The sequence below is a fragment of the Rhinolophus hipposideros genome (assembly GCF_964194185.1).
Source record: "Rhinolophus hipposideros genome assembly, chromosome: 4".
NCBI classification, from domain to species: domain Eukaryota; kingdom Metazoa; phylum Chordata; class Mammalia; order Chiroptera; family Rhinolophidae; genus Rhinolophus; species Rhinolophus hipposideros.
This window is the reverse complement of record NC_138050.1, coordinates 106,831,353-106,853,703: the sequence shown is the minus strand read 5'-3', so window position 1 is coordinate 106,853,703 and position 22,351 is coordinate 106,831,353. Positions and strand designations below refer to the sequence as shown.

The window sequence follows — 22,351 nt, the reverse complement described above, 5'->3', positions numbered from 1 at the left end:
CTTGAGTCCCTCTGCTTGTTGGCCCACCCCTCGTATGCCCGTCCCGTCCTCTTTGTCCATATTCCATCTAAAGGTCCAAACCTGGGTTGCCACTTCCTGGGGACAAACGGGCCTGAAGGTGTCTGGTGTGTCTGCCCAAACTCTGAACCCACTGACGCACTCCCATCGTGTCTCCCTGCAAAGTCACTCCGTCTGCTCCCGGCCGGGTCCTCATGTCGCGGAACACCAAGTCGTCGGTGGTGGTGCAGTGGGACAGGCCGAAGCACGAACAGGACCTGCTGGGCTACTACGTGGACTGCTGTGTGGCAGGGTCCAATGTCTGGGAGCCCTGCAACCACAAGCCCATCGGCTACAACAGGTGCTGCCTGCCCCGAGCCCCTCTCCCCACCTTCTGGGTCCTAAATCGCTGGCTGGGAAAAACGTACAGAAAGCCAAAGCCACACAGAAAGCACATGGCAGTGAGAGCAGCAGAAACCATGGTAGAAGCGCGTCCGAGAAGCGTGCACACACTGCGTCTGTTCTCTTATTCGCACACAGGGACGTAGGGGGTTAACGGTGGTGAGCTGGTTACCACGACTTACCTGAAGTGGTTTTCTGCTGACAAAAAAGGCGTTCTAGAAGTTGCTCTTCTACCCTAATTAGCATTTAAGATTTTCCTTTGAACGGAGAGTTAGGACAGCAACTGTGATGTGACAGGGGTTTGATTTTTCTGTGTAGATTTTCTGAACCTTTACAATTTCGCAGAACTGACAGCCCTCCTCATGGGCCACCGACGGGGACAAAGCCAGGGGGACTTGCTCCTCCAGTGCAGGGATGGGTGGGCTCCTGGTGAAGAATGAGTGTCAGCTTCTGGCATCGATTTGCCCTTGCTGCGTGCTGAGCGTGCAGTGTTGTCTAGGTTTATTAGGCTTTTCTCCACGACACGCTTTTCAGGAACATAGAGGCAGCCGTCGGATCACTGCTACGGTGGGCTATCCGTTATGGCTCAGCCATCATTCCTTTCCAAACTTTCTTCTTTTTTAAATAGTTGGAAAAAGCTGTGGCTAGACAAAGAAGCGATGTAATTGAGGAGCATAGCGGTTAGGTGGTGTTCACCGTCCATGGCCGGCAAATGCAGAAAGATCTCCCAGGACAGAACACTGAAAGTATTACCGTAGTGCAGGAATTCTGTGAATGGACAAAGTGTTTGCACACCTTGGACGACAGACAGTACTTGCTCACATTTACCGAGCACTTTCCACGTGCGAGGCATGCGTGCTGACTGATTTGCATGCTTTCCCACTGGGTGCTTGTAACAGTGCTGTGAGGTGGCTGCTGTCACCATACCTCGGGCAGGGGACAGAGTCTCACACAGGTTGAGCTGACACAACACCTGTTGTCAGAGCTGCTCTTTAAGCCGAGCCTGGCTTTCCTGTCTAACCTGTGGCCCCTACAGTGTAATGACTTCCCACTGTTTTCCATACGTGGGATTCTTTCAGGTGAGGAGTTCAGCACCGTTTTACAGTGGACCTGTGACCCATTTCCACGTTCCCTGTGGAAATGAAGGGCAGGCACAGAGTAGGCGACTGTGACCCTGAGTGAGGCCCCTTGGGATCAGCGAGGGCTTCGCTGGCTGTGCCCTCAGAGCTGTTGCTTCAGCTCCTGCTAGAACTGGGGTTATGGCCTTACTTTTTGACGCTGCATGTTGATTCGAATTAATGAGATAATAAAATGAAAATGGACGTATGTGATGCATATGGAAAGCACACACACAAGTCAGCTTCCTTCGAGTCCCAGGGAAACATGCCTGTAGGGTGTTCCAGGTGCTCTGTCTGCGGGAGGAGGAAAGCTGGCGGTGCCTGGAGCCAGGCCCGCTCGTGTCTCCCCAGGTTCGTCGTGCATGGACTGACCACGGGTGAGCAGTACATCTTCCGGGTCAAGGCCGTCAATGCTGTGGGGACGAGTGAGAACTCCCAGGAGTCCGACGTCATCAAGGTCCAGGCCGCCCTCAGTGAGTAATTCTGCTGCTCTGCTCCCGTTTTGCTCCCCAGCACGTCTTCATTTCTGCACGAAGAAGCATTTACGATGCCAGCTGGAATGTTACCAGAGGAAAACACGTGGGTGAAAACTGTCTAACAGAGAACACACAGTTCTGTGGGAGCTTCTCATCACCTGGCCACTCATGTCAGAAATGCCAGTGTGACAGGGAGACATAGCGACAAGCTCATGAAATGTAAATTATACAGGGAAAATATTATTGGAGGTCACATTTGTTTCCAAGCCCATGTACCTACATTACAATGCATGCTGTAGGGTATGGATTTCTCTTTTCAAAATAGATGTTAGAATCAAACAACATCTGTGGCCTTTTTTGCTATTCTTAGTGCAAGGATCTTTAATAACTCCTTCCTGAGAATTTTAAATGTTTATGTAACTTATTCATACATAATGATCTTTAAACCTTATTATTTTGATCAAACTGAACAATTCAGGTCTTAAATTGCAGTGATGGGCCCTAGAAACATTGATCCGTGAAGCTATTGTCTTGTACTTGTCACACTGCTGATGTCACATGACACCCACCGTGCAGCTGAAGCAGGTTCAGGAATGTTGTGAAACAGGAGTATCAAATATTACACGTTTTGCATCACAGTGTTGCCTTTTCACTTCCGAGAGAAATGTTTTGTTCTTTATTTCTGTCTCCAACTAAATTATAAAAATATTTTCTGCAAATAAGATTTCTCTTCTAACAACAATGTTTCTAAGATGTCCAAGGAAGGTCAAATCTGATAATACTTAGGTGGGCAAGGTAGCAAACAAATCAATTAAAAAAATTTTAAGGTCATTCATCTCCTGTTTTTCTCAGGGGAAACGTTCCAACATTGCCATGTACCTGTTTAAGTTATTCCTATGAGGTGAAAACCAATCCTTTAAGTTTTGGTTCTATAATAAGAAGAGCTTGTGGGCAGCTCACCTGTATGTCAGGTACCAGAGGCTGCCTGGACTCAGAGTCCGGAGAAAGCGGAGAGGTAGCCTCTTCAGCGTGTTATGAAAAGATGGCCCATTCCACACCTGCTGTCCAGAAGGGAAGTGTGACGTCACAGTCACCGGACTTAAGCTGCAGTTTCTGTAAACGTAGAAAATGAAGACTTACTGGCCTGGATAGTGTCGTCCTCACGGCCGTGGAGACAACGGCCGTGTTCTTCCTGAATGCCAGGGAGAGAAACCTCTCAAGGTTTTCTTCAGGGGAGCGGGGGGAACCTGTGATTGCAAATGTTCAGGCCAGTTTGAAATAATCCTTTGTCCTGGTATTATCGAAACACTGGGAGATGTATTTAGAAATAGCCATAAATACATAGAGAATTTTTTTATATTCTTTTAAAAAAGGCATAAAAAACAATGATGGGTAAAGGTAGGCCAAGAAAGGAGGAGAGGGCCCAGTGCCCAGGGCCACCTCTGGTTGGCACCCCACAGCCGCCTGGTGGGACAACATAGGAGCCCAGCTGAGCTGCGGTCCCTCCCGCTGTGCTTCCTTGCAGCCGTCCCCTCGCCCCCTTACGGGCTGACGCTCCTGCACTGTGATGGCCAGTCCATGACCCTTGGCTGGAAGGTGCCCAAGTTCAGCGGAGGCGCGCCCATCCTTGGGTACTTCGTGGACAAGCGTGAGGCTCATCATAAGAACTGGCACGAAGTCAACTCCTCTCCTGTCACAGAGAGGATCCTCATGGTACGTCGGGCTGATTCCTTATCTTCCTGGGAGGTTGCACTTGTGGGCAGAGTCCTTCATTCAGTGTTTTGGGGGTCAGTGGCATTAGGTAATGTGATCCAGAAACAAAAATGGATAAAAAAATTCACAGCCTCATGAGATCACGGAGTCCTCGCGCTGGCAGGACCTGACCAGCAGTGCCCAGCAGGAGAGCTGCGTGAGTGAGAGGTTTGCCCGTTAGTCATGTGGCTGTGGCCAGCGCCCGGCCTCCAGGGCCCCTCACAGTGTCCTTCTGTGAAGCCGCGAGCCCCTGGCAGGCAGGGCGTTTTCGTCCTGTGTGCAGAGCGGGCACGGGCTCTGCTCAGCAAGCGTTTAGAACGGTCTTGCCTGTAATCACTTTCCTAAGAAATGCTGTGTTCCCCCCGACCCCATGAGTAAGTCAGTTGTCAAAATACACATGATGTCCAGGAGGAGAGAGTAGGAAGAATGTCAGTTTGAAGTCAGAAAGATCTGGAATCAACTCAGACACAAACCCTGAGCCGGCAGCAGGCTTCTGAACAATATGAGGCGAGGGTTTCCTCCCAGGGTCCCCCCCCTCCTTCCTGCTGTAGGAAATGCTGGGCCACACAGTCACCACAGGGCATGACAAGTCTGTTCCACAAGAGTCACAAACGCTGTGAAGTGAGGGTTTAGTTTTGGGGGAGTCCTTGAAGGTCTAAGGCAGGGGTGTCCAAACTGCGGCCCGCGGGCCAACTGAGGCCCATGATCCATTGTTAATTGGCCTGCGGCAAATTCCAAAAATATATTTAGTTTACTTAAATAAACCAGGTAGGCAATACGTACTTCACCTCGAGTGAGTGGACCGGCTGTTTGTGTATTTTACTGCATATGGCCCTTGGTGAAAACCGTTGAAAAAAGTTTGGACGCCCCTGGTCTAAGGTCTGTTATACAAGTTTCTGCTTTATCACGTATCATCAGGATGTAGCATCTGAGTCTTTCGTATAGTTTACACAAGCTCCTCCATCCTTTCTGGGAGCAGTTCCTCCAGGAGGAGGCGGAGCCCGTCCGTGGGGCAGAAAGGACCTTGGCTTCTCACACATGGCTGTCAGGTGCTGTCTTCAGACGCAGTGTCTCTAGATGTTAGGTTTGTCCCAGCCATGCCAGCAGGCGGGGCTGGTGGTTCTGGTGAAAGCTCCCTGGTCCTTTGGGGTACCACCAGGAAGAGCAGAGCCTACCGTGGCTGCCGAGCGGCCTTGTAGAGGCCTGTAGAGGTCCCCTAAGGGACCTCTAGCCCCTGTGCTGGGAGCAGGTGACAGCCCAGTGTCACACACCTGGCCTCATCCCAGCAAGGAGGCGTCTGTCTCCACTCTGATGGCATCCGAAGGGCAGGTGTCTGCTGGGGAGTGTGGGCTCACCTCTGCTCTCCCTCTTCCTCTTTGTGACTTTTATCTCTCCGAGCCTCAGTTTCCCTGTCTGCCCAAAGGGTGCCACCACGGCACCCCTGTAGGAGCTTCCATAGAGAGGGGCAGGGTGTAGGTGCCCAGGAGTGGCTGTGACACGGTGAGTGCAGCACCGTCCTCAGACGACGTCCCCTCAGGGTCATTCCATGGATCAGTCCCAAAGGCACCTCTGCCCCTGTGGTTGTCACACCGCTTTTATTTCATGTACCAATTTAAACACAATCTAAATAGGTGGATGGCTTGACAGAAGGCTCGCTGTATGAATTCAGAATTGCTGCCACCAACCTGGCGGGGGTTGGGCAGCCGTCCGACGCCAGCGAGCTCTTCAAGTGTGAGGCCTGGACGGCACCAGAACCTGGTAAGAGGCCCGTGTCCTGGACACACTCCCACGCACGCACCTGGCACATGGCCGAGCCCAGAAGTGGCTTTCCCTGGTGCCAGCCCCAAGTCTGCAGTAGGCCACCAGTCTGCAGCGAGCAGGGTTCGATCACGGTACACGTCTCATGGCGCCACTCCCACTGTGCCAGGCATGGGCATAGCTGTGAGTTGGGGTGACCCAGTGCTGTAGTCTGGGGGTACGGACAGGTTAGCTGGTGACAGGCACAGACTGGTTAGCAGTCAAGTGTGCAGCAAGGGAGAAGCGCGTGGAAGGACAACTGGAGCCTGGCCTGGGGCTGTGTGGCCGGGGCAGGAGGGGGCACATGCTGGCTCCAGGCTGACATGGAGTGTGACCTCAGGAGTCCCACAGTCCCCTTCTCAGAGCATTTGGGCCTCGTGCAGCCCCAGTTCTAAAATACGCAGTTGTTGCAACCCTGCATCAAAGCCACGTTTTAAAGCTCTCGTCGCAGATGCTTGTCCTGGGCCACGCCCTTTGCGTTCAGTCCGTCAAAAGCCTGAATGCAGTGGGTCATATGCTCATGTTTTAGAAAAAGAAAATGATGAAAACCTAAAGATCAAAGGTGAAAAAGCTAAAAAATTCAGACTATTTTTGATTATATTGTTTTTCCTTTTTGTTTTGGTATTTGTTTTAATGAAATTAATTTTGCCCCTTAGAAAAGCCAATGGAAGAACAAGCTGTTACGGGTTCCAGAACCTTTCTGAGGGCTTAACACGAAGTGGCCTAGCCACTCGCACAGACGCGGTGCGAGGCCCCTCAGACGGGGCCGCCCTCCTTTCCCGTGTGCTCGATGTGCCTGCACCCAGACTCAGCACCCCTGGGGAGTAGCTTTAGGTGCTGGCAGGGCGAGAACTGAGGGTGACGTGGCAGAGGCCCCGGTGTCCCCTTAGCCGGCAGGTGGTCGGTCCCGGGGGCGGGTGACATGAGTGCCCTTACTTGTCTCTCGTACACGCACCTGCTGGTTGGGGCCAGCCGTGTGGACTCAGGACCATTCCCAGAGTTCCCTCGGTCACCTAGGTGCCCCATCGATGGGGCTGCAGGAACATCAGCCCGACTCACACTCCCGGGGGGGGACACCCACAACTGTAATGAGCAGCAGTGGCGTCCGTGGTGTGGGGTGTGCGCTTGGCAGCCTCGTGTCCACGGGGCTGTGACCGCGGCGTTGGCGGTACCTGCGTGTCCCCATGTCTCAGGTCCTGCCTACGACTTGACATTCTGTGAGGTCAGGGACACGTCGCTCGTTCTGCTGTGGAAAGCCCCGGTGTACTCCGGCAGCAGCCCCGTTTCCGGGTATTTTGTGGACTACAAGGAAGGAGAGGCCGAAGAGTGGGTCACAGTCAACGAGGGGGCGACTGCGAACCGTTACTTAAAGGTGAGCATTGCCTTTGCGAGCAGCTGTTCTGGCCCCGAGAGCCGGCAGCTCAGAGCACCTGGGGTGGAGGTTCCAGCAGGGGGGCAGCGGCCCGTGTGTGGTCCCCACAGAGCTGCAGCTGTGGGAACCCGGTGGCCCTGCCTGTCCTGCCCACAGAGCACGATCCCTCAGGGGCACGCAGGCGTGTGCACAGGCCGCCCTGTGTGCTCCGTGGGGGCGACTAGTGCTGTCCATGCCTTTCCACGTCCGGCCCCTCATTTAACTCCGTCAGTCATGTGGCTGCTGAGCGAAGTCTGTCTGCTAACACACGTATGTACGCACACACGTATGTACACACACGCACTCGTACTGCATCGGGCACAGTTATGGGGCTGAACTGCTCTATCCTCTCTTTCTCTACACATTTCTATTTCGGAAATACAGCTCGCCGTCACTGGTGTCGGCTGTGACACCGGTGCTGAGTCCTGTGGGCCCCTCTCCATGGCTCACGGCCCAGCTGCCCTCATCCAGACACGTCCTTCTTTCGGTTGTGGGCTCTGTGATGTGATTTAGACAGAGAGGTGACACGCATGCACCCACCCTCAGAGAAAGGCCACGTCTGAGCTGGGCACACACATACACAGTGACGGGGGAAATGGGCAGTGCCTTCTGGAAGACAATTGACAACATGCAACAAGATCGTTACTTTTGAATGAACAAATCAGCTTCTAAGAATCTCGTGAACAAATTAGTTAGGGACTTACCTAACGTATGTTTGTTTTATTCATGGTTATCAATGCAGATTACAATGCACAATCTACATAGGGATAAGAAGAGACTGATGTGTCCAAATGATGGGATATGTTGCACAGTTAAAAATCACACCTAAGGGGGCGGCCGGTTAGCTCAGTTGGTTGGAGCCTGGTGCTGGTAGCACCAAGGTTGCCTGTTCATTCCCCTCATGGGCCACTGTGAGCTGTGCCCTCCTTATTAAAAACAAACAAACAAGCAAACAAAAAACCCACATCTAAAATAGTATTTAGTGCCATAGGTTTATGTTAAATATGAACATCAGATTACAAAGTAGATGATATGAATTTAATTCTGCTTTAAAATATGCAAAAAAGAAAATATCAAAATTGTAGCAGACCTGTTTATTCCTGCAAAGTCAGATTGTGAAGTTGATCTCTTCTCCCCACTGCTTTTCTACCTCACAATGCAGAATAAGCCCAACTAGAGAATACGTCACTTTTAAAAAGAAAGTGTATTCATTATAAAATGTGAAAGCAGCGAAGTCACCTTTGTTTACCTATTCACGTGATGTTTCCTCTGTCTTTCAAGGTGTGTGACCTACACCAAGGCAAAACCTATGTCTTCCGAGTGCGGGCGGTGAACGCCAGCGGCGTGGGGACACCCTCGGACACGTCTGAGCCAGTGCTCGTGGAGGCCAGGCCAGGTGAGCTGTCGCCTGAGAGTGGAAGGAGGGCTCCCTGTGTTACGGGTGTGCGTGGATGGAGGGGCAAAGGGCTGGCTGGGTGGTGTCCTGTCCGGCTTTTAAAGGAGCTGGATGGGCAAATGAAACGGAGCAGGTACTCACGGCCGTGGGGCTCTGCCAGGCCGGGCAGGAGAGGCACCTTAGGTCAGTGTGGTCCACAGGACCTGCATTGGGAGCATAGGCAGCATTCAGAGGTGGCGGTGGTCTAGGTCACTGCTGAATTTTGATCAGGAAGTTACAACGTTGGTAATTTTCTTGGTTACAAGGAGGGAAAGTCCTGTTGACCTTGACAGGGACGCACCTCTGAGGGTGGAGGTCCGCTCACTGGGTTCCTGGGGAGGAGTTAGCTGAGTCGCAGAAGGTGACCACTCAGGCGGCCGAAGCAGGCGTGCTTCCTGTTTCTCCTCCCTCTGGGTATTTGCTGCGTTTTATTCTGCCTCTGGCTCTCTGTGCGTCTCCACCCTCTTGGGAACCACGCGTCAGTATGTGCTCGGCCTTAGGTGTACCCCCTGGTGAGGTGGAGGTGTCTCCTCCAATTCCTGAGTCCTGAGGGGTGGCTTCTCACTGGCCTGGCTTGGGCCCTGTGTCCACCTTGGTGGAAAAGTTACAACCCCCCCCCCCAGAGGAAACAGTGGGGAAGGAGGGGCTCATCGGTGAGAGTCAGGCTGCCTGGGGCCCCCAGAGCAGTGAGGGGGGTGAGAGCTCAGACAGAAAAAGGGTCTTTATGGCCAGGATTGGCAGCCCCCAAAGGTTTTCCCTGACGGTCCTGGGTACAGAAAAGGAAGTAGAAACGCGATTACTTAAAACCAAACGTAAACCACTCTGCCACCCGCCTACTGTGCCAGTGGTCCAGCCCCTGCCCCATTCTCCTCCCCAACGTCCTGGATGGACAGTGAGTGGACGCTGGTACTTGACGTAAGCTGGGCTCGCCCTGTGCCACCCCCTCTCCAAAAGAAGAGCCCACAGGACACCGTGTCCCTAAGTGCGCACGTGTTCAGCTGGGGCCCTTGCTCTGCAGGCACGAAGGAAGTCAGTGCAGGAGTGGATGAGGAGGGCAATATCTACCTGAGTTTTGACTGCCCGGAAATGACTGACGCCTCCCAGTTCACGTGGTGTAAATCCTACGAGGACATTGCGGACGATGAGAGGTTTCACATCAAAACTGAGGGGGACCAGTAAGTCACACTCGGAAGTTGGCGATTGTAACCTCTTAGAAATGCCTCCAAACATGAGTAATTAATATCCCCTGGTCTCCTTCCCTTCAGCTCCAAGCTGTACTTTAAGAATCCGGACCAAGTGGATTTGGGGACTTACTCTGTGTCTGTCAGTGACACGGATGGAGTGTCCTCCAGTTTTGTCATGGATGAAAAAGGTAATCTCTGTATGACATAGGCTGGCCTTGTTGGGTTTTATAACACTTTCAAAGATTGACACTAACACAGAAAAGACTTACTTCCTTAGAAAAAGTGTGTACTTTTGTGGGAGACTGGGCATGGGGACTATTTATATAAGCCAAAAATTACTTTAGAAATTAAACAAACACTAGAGTTCATTTTCTATCCATCAAATAACTCCGGTCCAGGACATACTGCTTATGGAGTGCATTCAAAGTTGAGGTTTAGTTACATTTCAGTAGTTTGGCAAGTAGGAAGTAACATATTAGCAAATAAATCCATAAAGTTAATGAGATGTAATTTGGAAGATCCTCTCTTTCCTCCCAATGTTGAATAATTGGGATGATAAAACAAGTCTACATATACTTATGCATGTGAAATAGTATTTAGTTGGCATAGTCAAAACCTCTCACTCTCTTGCAAAGAGAAGACAGCAGAGAGAAGTGACAAGTCTGTTTGCTGTGACCTGGGGAAAAGCAGTCATTTCTAGTAGGTTGGCTCGGATGTCAGCGGTGGATTGGTTTACTGCCTGGGTTTGTATTTCCTTGCTCCAGCCCTAATCTACACTTCTTGCAGGTCAGGGTGAGCCTGTAGAGAGAGTTTTTAGTGAACAGTCAGTGAGGTGGAGTGAACTGTGTAGCACTGGACAGGATCCTCAAACCTCCCATTGTTGGATCTTTAAAAGCTTCAGAGCCTCTGAGTCCCCTGCTGAAATGTGCCATTTTCTGGGATGCAAACCATCGCTATCAGATGGCATCTTCCTGGTGTGGAGCTAAGGGTGTGGTGAGGAAACCCGGCACCCGCTGGTGGCAGGGGCTGCAGGCAGGAGAGGCAGATGTCCAGGGTATCCAAGGTGGGAGGCAGGCTTCCGATGGCTTCAGGCACCGGCAGCTGAGGCTCAGGTGTTGGGTCAAGTCCAGTCAGCTTGTGTAAACTTAGCGAGACAGCAGGAGGTGAGCATGGGGGTCTACGCTGTGCTTTCTGGGGGGGCACAGATGGGCCGGAATCCACTCACGGGCTTTCCCAGCTGCCTCTTCTGATCCTTACTCAGCGGGCTTCAGTTTTCTACACATGAAACATCCTTAAAGAATTCTGAAATGTGATGCACTCCTCTGTACCTTTTTAAAGGCGACAGGTGATATTTTGACATTAATTTTAAGTAGTTGCAAAGGATGAACATTCTCACATATTTTATGTTGTATGTGGACTTTAAATATGAATATATTTTAGGCAAAACCTCGGAACTGCAGATTTAGCTCATTTGGTTTGTGGAAATTCCTATCATATGACCCAATTGGGAGAGTTCCTGCTCACTGTCAAACCTGTCATCCAGATGGAGTTGGCTTTTGATCAGGAAAAGTCTCCCTTCTTTTTTCATTTCAAACAAATGTGTTCCTACCTTGTGACCACGATCTCATTTCTAAATTCTAAGTTTAAGAAGGGAGGGAGGGAGGGAGGAGGGAGGAAGAAGGGGAAGGAGGAAGGGCAAGGAAAGACATTACACATGGTGAAATTCTGGGGGGCTGAGATGTGTTGAAAGACATCTTGCAAGGGGAGGAAAATCCGACCACCGCACTTTCTCGCTCAGCCAGATCAATTTCAGAAATGAGAGGCTCTGGAAACAGATCTGCTGGGTTTTCTCTTCCAACCCCTGCTCCCCCAGACCCCTGCCCCGAGGCGCCCTGAGCTGGCCCTTGAGTAAGTGGGTTGTTTACGTGTGAGGATCTCAGTCGCAGCTAAGTTCCTAACTCATGGAAGAGAGTATTCAAAGGTTAAAGTTACCCCGTGTTCGTTCACTTCTAGTTCAGATTTCTTTCGCCGCCTCGGTGAGACCTTGGTGATTCAACCTCTGCAATTGTTAGCCTTGCAGCTGTGCGCCGATCCGGCGTCCAGGCCCCAAACCAAGGACCGTATTTCTCTTAATTTCAGAGCTTGAACGTCTGACGGCCCTGAGCAATGAAATCAGAAATCCCAGTACGTAAGCCTGGGGCCCTCAGCGCGATTGCCCGCGGGGTGGGGCGCGCTCACGTCCGTGGGGCGCGCTGTGGGAGCCCGTGGGGAAGGGCGGCCTCGGGGTGCAGCCTGGTCACCTCTTCACTTAAAACAGACACTGGCGTAGACGTAACTTGTAGACACTAACATCGCGTGGAGCGCGTGTCGAACTTGGGGGCAGAGTGGCCGTCCCTCACCCACGTCGACCAGAGGGGACCCTCGGCTGCGACATCTCCGACGGCAGCCCCTGGCCCGGCGGCAAAGCGCCACTGCGCAGGCACACGGGGGCCGCACGGGTTTCACATTCTCAGAAACTTGAATAACTGGGGTGGATGTTCTCCTACGACGTGCACCCATTCGCTCCCATCAGGGCTCGTGCATGACTGACGTGCGCTTTCCTTTCTTCCCGTAGCAATTCCTCTGAAATCAGAATTGGCTTACGAGATTTTTGATAAGGGCCAGGTTCGCTTCTGGCTGCAGGCCGAGCAGTTGTCCCCCGACGCCAGCTACCGATTTGTCATCAATGACCGGGAGGTGTCGGACAGTGAGGTGAGTCCTGTGGGTGGAGCCTGGCTCTGCGGGGGCGGGGGGGGGGGCACCCCTCAGGTAGGTCACTTCCCTGGTCACTGTTCTGTGTGTTTCTGTCCCCTTGTGAGCCGCAAACCTTGGGGTGTAGGAGGTTGCCAAGCGGCCTGGGAGGTGGTTGATTCTTGCACGTTCAGAGATTTCGTCTGGGTTAGATAAGGAATCAGGTGTCTTTTAAATCAAAGCCTGTTGGAATTAAAAAACGGCACACTATGTTTTAGAGACGTTGAGCTTGGTTTTATGAAAAGGTTCGGGTGATGTTGGAGAGCGGGGGAGGACAAGCTTGAGGGACCAGGTCATTTATCCTTGGTTGTGGCTGCTACGGCGTCTGGTTTTGTTCTGCTGGGAGCAGTGCCTCTCACCGGAGTTTCTGTTGAGGAGGTCAGCTGGGAAGCCGGTGTCTGCTTCTTCGCTAGGTTTCCCGGCTCTCCTGGCACAGCTGGACAGAGAGCCACAGAACTGCCAAAAATACGTAATTTGCTAGGATTCAAACACTGTCCGGGTTCTCCTTTTAATTGTGTAGGATGAGTCTTACAGTTACTGCAGCATTCCTGCTTTGGCTTTGGGACACTGGCTGGATTTCCATCTACTTCCTCTCCTCTGATAACTCCACTCCTGCGGCCCAGTCAGCGGACAAGCATTTGACAGAAGCTTTATTGTTCGGTTTTGAGCTTGGGGTCTCACATCCCACCATCTTTACCTCCTCTGCTCTCTTTTATGATGCCCAATGCGTGGTGTCGTTGGTGTATGTACCGTGTTTCTTCAGAAATAAGACCTAGCAGGACAATCAGCTCTAATGCGTCTTTCAGAGCAAAAATTAATATAAGACCCAGTCTTATTTTATTATAAGACCAAGTATAATATACCAAGTCTCACATTAATTTTTGCTCCGAAAGACTCATTACAGCTGATTGTGCAGCTAGGTCTTATTTTGGGGGAAACACGGTAGCTGTCCCACTAAGTCCTGAATGCCTCATTCATTTGTCCACTGCACAAATATTAATAGAATGTTAAAGTGTCGGAACCACTCGGGCCATGCGGCAGCACTGACCCTTTCTCTAAGCTGGACTCCTCATGTCTGGCCCGGCCTCAGTGTCTGATGGGCATTTGGTAGAGTTTAGTTGGTTAGACAAACGTCTATCAGGCAGGAATCTTGCATGGACAGAGATCATGTCATTTTTCGTATTCAGGCAGTCTTTCCCATGAGAATAATGCCACACTTCGGAAATTGTGCAAATTGGGAGCTTGGCTAATGAGTAGAAAGCATGTCATTTTTTCCTGGCCCCAGAAAGGCCGACAGTGGGTATTATCTCTGGGAGGCACTGCGTGATCCAGGCAAGTGTGGGAATTTTGTCAAGCAGAGAGCATTCTAGGAAACGAAATGGAACGCGTGTACTTGCACTTTATTTGCACATCTTTTGATTAACGTTTTCTACCTGCTGTGGAGGGCTTCTCATTGCTACCTGGCTAGTCTCTCGGCCTGTACCCTTTCACTTCTTTAATTCGCCATCTTCTGGGGACTTTTCCGTGTGAAGATTGATGCTGTTTTGTGAAAGTCATATAAAAGCCTGTATTTACGGCACCCGCAGAGCCACTGGACTTTCTTTGGCTGCATCACGGCACTAGTAAGAAGCCTCATTAGTTTCTGAAACCTGCCCAGATGCTGCAGAGAGGCTCCTGAGAAGGTGCAAAGGCTGCTGGATGGTGAAGACTCCAGTCTCCATCGTCGGTCGTACCTTTCTCCTTCTCAGACCCAATTAGAGTAAGCTCCTCCGGTTCTCTGCAAACAGGGTTTGACGTGAGCAGAATGTCATACAAAATGAGACAGTGCATTTGGCTGATCAGCTTGGAATTTGCTATCTGTATTCAGAAGTAAACACTCAAAGCTCTAAGGAAGCTCAAGGACCGTGGCAAGCTACATCCATGGCAGCTGTCACACCCTTTCCCGTCTGTAGTCCCCCGAGAAGGGCTCAAGTCCCCAGGGAGGTGACAGAGTGTCACCACATCCTGTAATGAGTGTTTCTGAAAGTGCGTGCTCTCTCGCAAGAAGCAGTCTGAGGTCATGCTGTCTCATTTATTTCCATCTCTCTCTACCACTTTATACACTGATGTCCTGTTTTGGCTTCCCATTTAGAAACAAATCTAGATGATCTTATGTAAGCACATATGTGTGTTTTACATGTTTGAAATCATATTAGAATTTCTAGTTGTGACGGTGATTTTTTATGTTTGCTGGAAGCCTTGGCCGGGGGCATGGGTTGGGCTGTATTCACTTAATAAAACCTGAAAGTCACATTTGATTAAATGGACCCACAACATCTCGGCTCGTCACCTTCCTTTTTCCGGTGGATGGTGGTATTTATTCTGCAAATCATTTTGATTCTGTGTCACAGCTAACCAAACAGCAGGAATGGAGAAAGGAGACATAAACGCGCCCTCCTGGAGGCTGTTAGAGATGAGGAAATGCAGCTTCAGGAGAGAATAACAGAAGAAACGGGGCTGAGAGGGTGTGAAACAGTCCAGTGAACACTGTCTGATTCAGAGGAAGCTGAATCTGGAGAGGCTGCAGGAGTAGGAGAGAGTCCTAGGGCCGTGGGCTCCTGAGTGGGCCTGCAAGGACCAAGGGGGTGGGCAGCAGTCAGGCACACCCCCGTCCATGCCCAGTGCGGGCCGTGCAATACAGGCGGCAACTGAGGGAGGAAACAGTGCTTGTGGTCTCGGATGTGTAGGGACAAAACGAAAGAGGCGAGAAGACCGAGGCCGCCAGCGTCAGGCAGAGGGACTCAGAAACGATGTCCAACGGAGGCCGAGGGGCGTGAACTGCGAGATGAAGTGAACAGCTCGCCTTTTGCTAATACTCATCTTTGAAATGCTCTTTTGCGACACTGGCATTTGGAAAACCAAAATGTGAACGTAGCCTTAAAGGGAAAGGCGAGCATTGTGACAGTAAACACACAGGGTTGCCAGAAAATGAATGCTGCTTTTCTGGCTAAACTTATGGACCGCTCTTAGTTACCTGTAGGGAGAAAAGCTTTGTCATTCTCTTGTTATGGTAGGATTATGGAAGCAATGGGGGCCCTGGGGGCACGTGGCACGTCCACGTGGCAGCCCTGCTTTACCAGCCGCTGGCACAGATTCCTGCTTTTCCTTCTGCTCATCTTGCTCCAAGGACCTCCCATGTCCAAGGGTGAGATGGCTGTTCAGATTATTGGGAAGTCATTGCTGAAACCCCCGCTGGGTTCATCCTGAAAGGAAGTGGGACATTCCCTGCCAGTGGGAATGTCACCAGCAAACACTGTCGTCCTCTGTCCTTTTGTTGGTTCTGGGCGTGGGAAGCTGTTGCCAATGGGTCATGAGGCCTTGTCCCCGCACCAGGCGGAGTCCTGCTTTCAGGGGGCAAAGGTGGCATATTTGGGGGCAGCAGAGCCTGCTTCCTTCCATTCCACCTCTGAGACCCCGTCGCATTACCCAAGGGTGGGTACCATAGTCCAGGGTCATCACAGATGGTGACCTGCGAACGTGCCAGGAGGTGTTGGCGGAGTGTCCCTGATCAGCTGCTGCCCACGTGGCACGGCACGGCCCTCATGTCCGCCTGTGCTGTTCTGGTGGGGTTGAGGAACGAGGCAGTCACAGTGGGCTTGCGTGACAGCAGGACAGTGGCAGCTTCACTGAGGCTTCGTCTGAAAGGCAGCTCTTGGCTTCCCGGGTCCGTGGGGGAGGGTGCGCTGTCCCGACCTCTCAGTGCCCTCACCTGTAAGGCTCACGCGTGTGGCTCTTAAACCACTTTCTGCCCGGGCTGTAGGGTTTGGGCACCCGTGTCTCCCACTGTCTGTAACCTGCGGGAGTCTTTGTGGCCCCGCAGCCCGGCTGTGAACACAGTGGGAGCTGCTGGGTGCTGCATATTGAATGAGGGATGGCAGCAGAGTTTGCTGCTGGAAAGTAGCTGTGGGTAGACAAGGAATAAGAATGTCCTTCAAGAAAACTGCTCAGCATCATCAGCAGCGTCAGGAGACCTGCCAAGTCCGTGCCACGGCGGCACCATGAGCTGCTATGCCACAGGCCGAACTTCTCATGAAGACCCCACGTCCATGTGGTTTCATTGCCTGCTGGGCACTGTGCCCGCTGCCACGTGGGGTTGCGGAATGAGCGACAGCCCTGGCTCTCAAGGACTCACCTTCTGCAGGACAGACAGACAGACAGAAGGCATGGAGATGGTTGGACCCAGGATCCAGTGAGGGGGGTTGGGGCATGGACGTGCACCCAGCTGAAATCCAAGGACAATTCTAGGAAGGTCCTCCTTGAGCTAATTATGAGGGAGCAGGGGCTCATGTTCAGGAAAGCCACCAGGCGAGTGTGGGGACAGGCTGTGCCTGGCTGTGGGGACACCTGCTGGGCTCAGGGTGATGGAGGGTGCTGACATGGCCCCGGCTGGCCTCCAGGCGCGTCCCGAACGCCCCACTCCCCTCGTGGGCCTCTGCACCCTGGTCAAAGGCAGCGGTCTGGAAGCCTGTGGTCCCAGCGTCCCTGGCGCTGGAGGACAGTGTGGTTGTGAGGTCACTGTGTTGTCTTTGTCCCCCACATATTAACTGTCACATTAGGTCCATCCGGGGAGCAGCCAGTTCTGCTGGCGCCTCGTGCTGTAGGCCCCAACCCCCACCCACGGACCGAAAGAACATGTGTCCCTTACTTGATGTTGGTTCACCAAGAGGTTTAGTGGTAGAAGTTCATCTTCAGGTCTCTCTGTGTCATAACCTACCCTTAAGACAGAATAGGCCATGTAAGTATTTAGTGTCAGAGAAAAACATGGAAAGAGGAATTTCACAGTGGAATTCTGTTTCCTTTATTGCTTCCAGACACACAAAATTAAATGTGACAAGTCAACTGGCATCATTGAGATGGTGATGGATCAATTTACTACTGAGAATGAAGGGACCTACACAGTACAGATTCATGACGGAAAAGCCAAGAACCAGTCCTCTCTGGTTCTTATTGGAGACGGTAGGTGGTCTTGGATGTTTTCTTAATGTCTGTGGAAGAAAATTCAGAGCAAATCCTTTTGACCGGAGTGAAGCAAACATATTTCATGTCTTTTTCCCCCTTCAATATTGCATTTAGCATTCAAGGCTGTCCTAGAAGAGGCAGAGTTTCAAAGGAAAGAATTTCTCAGGAAACAAGGTAGGTGGTTGACCTGTGCGCACACCACAACATGAAACAAAGGTTCAGGATTTGAGTATCCATTTAAAGCAGACCGCACATGCTGCCCCATGGCTAAATGCTGTTCTGATGATCTGGAAGTTAGACCATTTCTTAGCTCTAGAAATTTGGGTACTTTTCTGTTCTTTGCCCTTTCCCTTTATTTCATCTCTGTGGTTTTTTACTTCTTTTGCTTCTACCTTTAAAAGCCCCAGAATCTATTGTTGAGCATCCATATTTTCTGTCCGTCTGCAGGTCAAAGAAATGACTGGGTTAACCAGGCTCTCTGGCTGATGGCTAAATCTCTTTCATACACGGCTAGGCGAAGAGTTTTCCCAGACGTTTCTTGTAGGCAGCCCTTTACCTAAAACACCCACTGACTCCGTGCCTCCTAGACATGCAGCTCTCCTCCTGTGGACCCGAATTTCATTTCCCTCCATGCCCAGTACATGCTTTCTGGACCAACTGCTGTCTTATTAATGTCTTCCTCTGGTCGGGCACATTCCGTCTGTCCATAGTCTTGTCCCAGGAAGCTGTTCCATGGTCCCATTCAAACCGAGGCACCACTCAGAGCTCAGCGTGGACTCTGTTTCTCCCTGTAGCGTCCCGGCGACAGGCACCCCTGGGGTCCCAGGGAAACCCTTCCCTGAGCCGTTCGTGTTGGAGCTTATGACCTTGAAGCCCTGTAATTTTTGTAGCTCCCTAACGCTTCTCACAGGGCAGAGCTCAGTACTTAGGATATGGATGGAAAGAAACTGACTTTACAACAGGGGTTAGGAAAGGCTGCCTCCATCTTACATGTCCAGCTTTTTGACCAAAAAAAAAACACAAAAACCCACACACACAAATAAAATGCAGAGATGGGGTAGGTTGGGGCTGTTATTAGGCTTTGAAATGGAGAGAGGGCAGTAGAAGCTAGTTCAACTGCCAGACACTTGTTATTTTACCTAAAACTGAGAGAAGTTTTAAACATTTAAATGTTTTAACTGTTTAACTGCAAACAATACATGTTAAATATGTTGTTTTTAAAAATACATACGAACTAGATACAAAGAAAAATGGATACATTTTTAGAGCCTGAAATATAACCCCAAGGTTTATTTAAAGAAATTGTTTTATATGAGATTTCTATGCCTTTAGAAAGAAATTAGGATATGGATTATAAAATAAAAAGTCAAGACATTCTTTTTGTTTTATTTTTAGTTATTTTTATTTTTAATAGTCAAATTTCTTTTTACTCATTTCTACATTATGAATTTTTTTAACTTTGTAGAACATATTGATATGAAAGAAGTCAACAAATACTTCCTAAATCTGTTTTGTATTTTTCTGTCGAATGGGCTACTTATGTTATTAGTGTTTGATTTACTTCTGCATTTGTTTTAAATAAAAATGATATTTTTGAAAAATGTATAAGTCCATGTTTGATTTCAAAATATTATGTTTGCAAAATTGCTAGGCCAAGCTGCATTTTCTTTATCTTATCTCCATTCTCCTGTTTTGAAGTTTTTTATATATGATGCCATTGGATGTTCATTTAGACATATGCCTTGAGAAAAGAATATGATTTCCTTATTGTTTCTAACGAGCAATAGATACTAGATGTTGGCAGGCACGTGAGATCGGACAGCATGACCCCACTCGGAAACGCAGGTTCCAGTGGAGGGTCACCTCCAGAGCCCTGAGAGCCAGTTAATCTCGGGTTCACATTGAACAGCTGTTTTCTTCTGCAAAAAATGCAGTATAAGTAATATGAGTATAAATATGAAATAATACTACATGTATGTACACATATGTGTGTATATAAATACTTATGTGCAATACACATACTACATTATTGTTTTACTTTTCAACCCCAGGTCCTCATTTTGCCGAGTCCCTGCACTGGGACGTTACAGAAGAATGTGAAGTTCGTCTTGTCTGCAAGGTAAGCGTCAGGTCTGACAGGGAAGCCCTGAGTCCCCTGCTTGGGACAGTTCTCGGGACCTTTCAGGAAAGCAGCTGAGGCCGCTGGAGGTGATAGCCCAGGTTGGGTTAGGCGTGGGTGGACGCAGCGACTCTTGGGTGTCGTGGGCGTTTGGCTCTTAGACTTCCAGTCTAGTCTTTGCTCCTCACGGATGGATGACAGTGGCATGCAAAGGAAGATTCAAGCAGGGAGTTTGTGAAAATGTTTATTAAAATTTTAGTAAGCGAATTTTTGAGAAAGGGTGCTATGATGACGTTTATCTGGTAATTTGCATGCTGTTTGTATGATTTCTTTAGGAAATAAAAGGTATGTTTCAGGAATAAGATGCTTCTTTATTTTTAAAACTTCAGTAATAGGGTAAGCCTTAATTACTACTCAATATAAAATCTGTACTCTGGGGACAGGCACCTGTGTGTGACTGTTGCTATAAAAGAGGCAGGGGGCAGGATCGGTAATGAATTCTTTGTGTCCAGAAGCTACTTGCAGGCTAGTGGATAAGAGAGAAAAGTAAACATAATTCCACAGAGTGATAACTCCGAGAATGGCTGGAGGACGCTAAGAGCAATATGTCAGTGAGGGAGGGAAGCCGGCAACGCGGATGCAACAGCGAAAAGAAACAACGGCGAAGTCGCCGTCTGGGAACCTGGACACCAAATTAGAGTGTAAATTAGGACGCTGGCCACTGCAGAGAAAGTATGGCGGCCCCTCAGAAAGTTAAACGGCACCGTTGTGTGACCCAGCATAGGAGGGAGTTGGAAGTAAGGAGTCTCATGGGTATTTGCACATGTGTGTCGGTAACAGTGTTATCTGTGATCCCCCCAATCCGTCGGTGGATGGGTCTGTACACACAGTGGAGTATTACTCAGCCTTACAGCGGAAGGAGGTTCTGATGCAGGCCACCACGTGGATGGACCCTGAGGACGCTGTGCTCAGTGAAATAATGGCAGCACATTACGACATACTGTATGACCCCACGCATGTGAGGCCCTTAGAGAGTCAGATTCACAAAGACGGGAAGTAGGTGGTGGGTGCCCGGGGCGGGGGAGGAGGATCGGGCGTGAGTGTTAACGGGGCAGAGTTTTAGTTTGGGAGGGTGGAAGAGCTTTGGGGATCTGATGTATTGTGTGGTGACTACAGTGAGTAATACTGTGTTGTACACTTGGAATTTGCTCGGACAGTGGATTCTGAGTGTCCTCAGCGCGCACACACACACACACACACACACACACGTTGCCATGAGAGGTGAGGGTGTCTTAGCCTACCCTGCTGTCTGTGGGAATCGTGGACACTGCACGCCTTCACTGTCTGCAATGGTTTATGTTCATTATAACGCAGGGAGGCTGCGGCACAAAGAGTGGGGGGTGATGGGACGACTGGGCTGAGGGATGGAGCTGCATGTGGGGGGAGATGTGCGTGGCTGGCCTGTCCCACAGGAGCAGTTGCCGTGGAGCACGAGATGGGGGAGGGCAAACGGAGAGCATGTCTGTGCGTGCTTGTTGGCTTTACCCTTTTTGGTGAGGTGATGAGTGCAGGGAGGTGGGCTGCACAGGGTGGCAGGAGAGGGTTGTGGCCCATCACCGAGGGTGACAGGCCACGCAGCTCCTCACTAAGAGTGAGGGGAGCTGCGGGGTGTCTGCTGACTGGACAGGACTGGGAGTGCCCCACATGTGTGTGTCTGTGTTGGTTTTTTGGGATGGATTCAGGCTTGAGGTTTTGCTGCACGGATGTGCTGGGAGGGCAGACATCCTGCGTCCTCTGGGTGTTGGCTGATAGTGGGTTAGTTGGTCAACCAGATGTCTCAGTTGAGCAGGCAAGTGAGTGAGGCCAGACGGCTTAAATGGAGAAGCAACGGGACAGCCCATGGAGGTCCCATTAGCATGGAGAGCTGGCACAGGGGCCAGAGCATGTGAAGGTGAAAACAGGAGGCCATGGTTGGCATGGGATACTGGTATGTCAACTTTTTACTGTTGATAGAGTTAGATGAAGGAGCTGGCGTACAAAGGAAGTGTGTGCTCAGGGTACAGCACCCTGGAGAGGAGCCCGGCGGGGAGGGGGAGGGCAGAGCTGAGACAGGGATGAGATGGGAGGTTTACAGGAGGGTGCTGGGTGAGAGCTGGTGAGGGCCGAGTAGCCGGACGTTCCAGGTGGCTCTGAAGCTCACGATGACATCAGCCTTTCCCACTGTTCTAATCACTGTTAGTGTTGGTAGTTACTTTGCAATCAGAGTTCCTGTATCCACATTGCTTTTTTATTGTGGTCACTGAGGCTAAAGTTTTTTTAGCACCGTGATATTTACCATGCACAAGGTTGTTTTAAATTTATTTCAAAAAGTACCTAGATTTGTTAAAAAGTGAGTTTCTTATGTGAGTATGTTTAAAAGGAAGACTCAGACAAAGATGTTTATAGAAGAAAAGACGTTTACTGGCAAAGAAGTGCGAGGGAGAAAGACGTTAGCCGGTCTAGCTCAACAAACGAAAACACAACAGATATTTAAAAGGAAAAACACATGATTTTACTGAGGATAGGCTGTTTACTTAGTTTATATGGGGAAAACAGCAATTTTCTCAAACGATTGTCCTAAGCAAGAGGCATGTATCTTCAAGGTTTAGATATTAGCGCGTAGAAATCAGTGCTTTGGATGGTCAGTGACTCAGAGCAAACCAGGCAGACTGACCCTGTTGTAGTCGGTTTATTCTTTTTTTTACGGTGTGGAAACCAGTAAGTACGCGCTTACAATGGCGGTGGGAAAAAACGGGAATTTTGCTTCTGCGTGTGCTCTCAGGCCATCTTAGTGGTGTGTGCCCTCCTATGAATATCTGATAATGTTTTAAGC

At 50.2% G+C, this 22,351-nt stretch overlaps 1 protein-coding gene across 2 annotated transcripts in view; it reads left to right on the top strand.

The window, feature by feature from the left end:
• The window catches only part of MYOM2 (myomesin 2), a 78,700-nt gene that overhangs the window by 37,502 nt on the left and 18,847 nt on the right, over nucleotides 1–22,351 (top strand). For both annotated transcript variants that reach the window (XM_081046169.1, XM_081046170.1), the window contains exons 16-28: nucleotides 184–358; nucleotides 1,869–1,990; nucleotides 3,519–3,706; nucleotides 5,377–5,503; nucleotides 6,736–6,914; nucleotides 8,235–8,349; nucleotides 9,407–9,563; nucleotides 9,654–9,760; nucleotides 11,712–11,756; nucleotides 12,187–12,323; nucleotides 17,213–17,357; nucleotides 17,475–17,534; nucleotides 19,412–19,479. In XM_081046169.1, coding sequence (XP_080902295.1) covers nucleotides 184–358; nucleotides 1,869–1,990; nucleotides 3,519–3,706; nucleotides 5,377–5,503; nucleotides 6,736–6,914; nucleotides 8,235–8,349; nucleotides 9,407–9,563; nucleotides 9,654–9,760; nucleotides 11,712–11,756; nucleotides 12,187–12,323; nucleotides 17,213–17,357; nucleotides 17,475–17,534; nucleotides 19,412–19,479 — 1,625 coding nt within the window. The remainder of the gene's footprint in view (nucleotides 1–183; nucleotides 359–1,868; nucleotides 1,991–3,518; nucleotides 3,707–5,376; nucleotides 5,504–6,735; nucleotides 6,915–8,234; nucleotides 8,350–9,406; nucleotides 9,564–9,653; nucleotides 9,761–11,711; nucleotides 11,757–12,186; nucleotides 12,324–17,212; nucleotides 17,358–17,474; nucleotides 17,535–19,411; nucleotides 19,480–22,351) is intronic.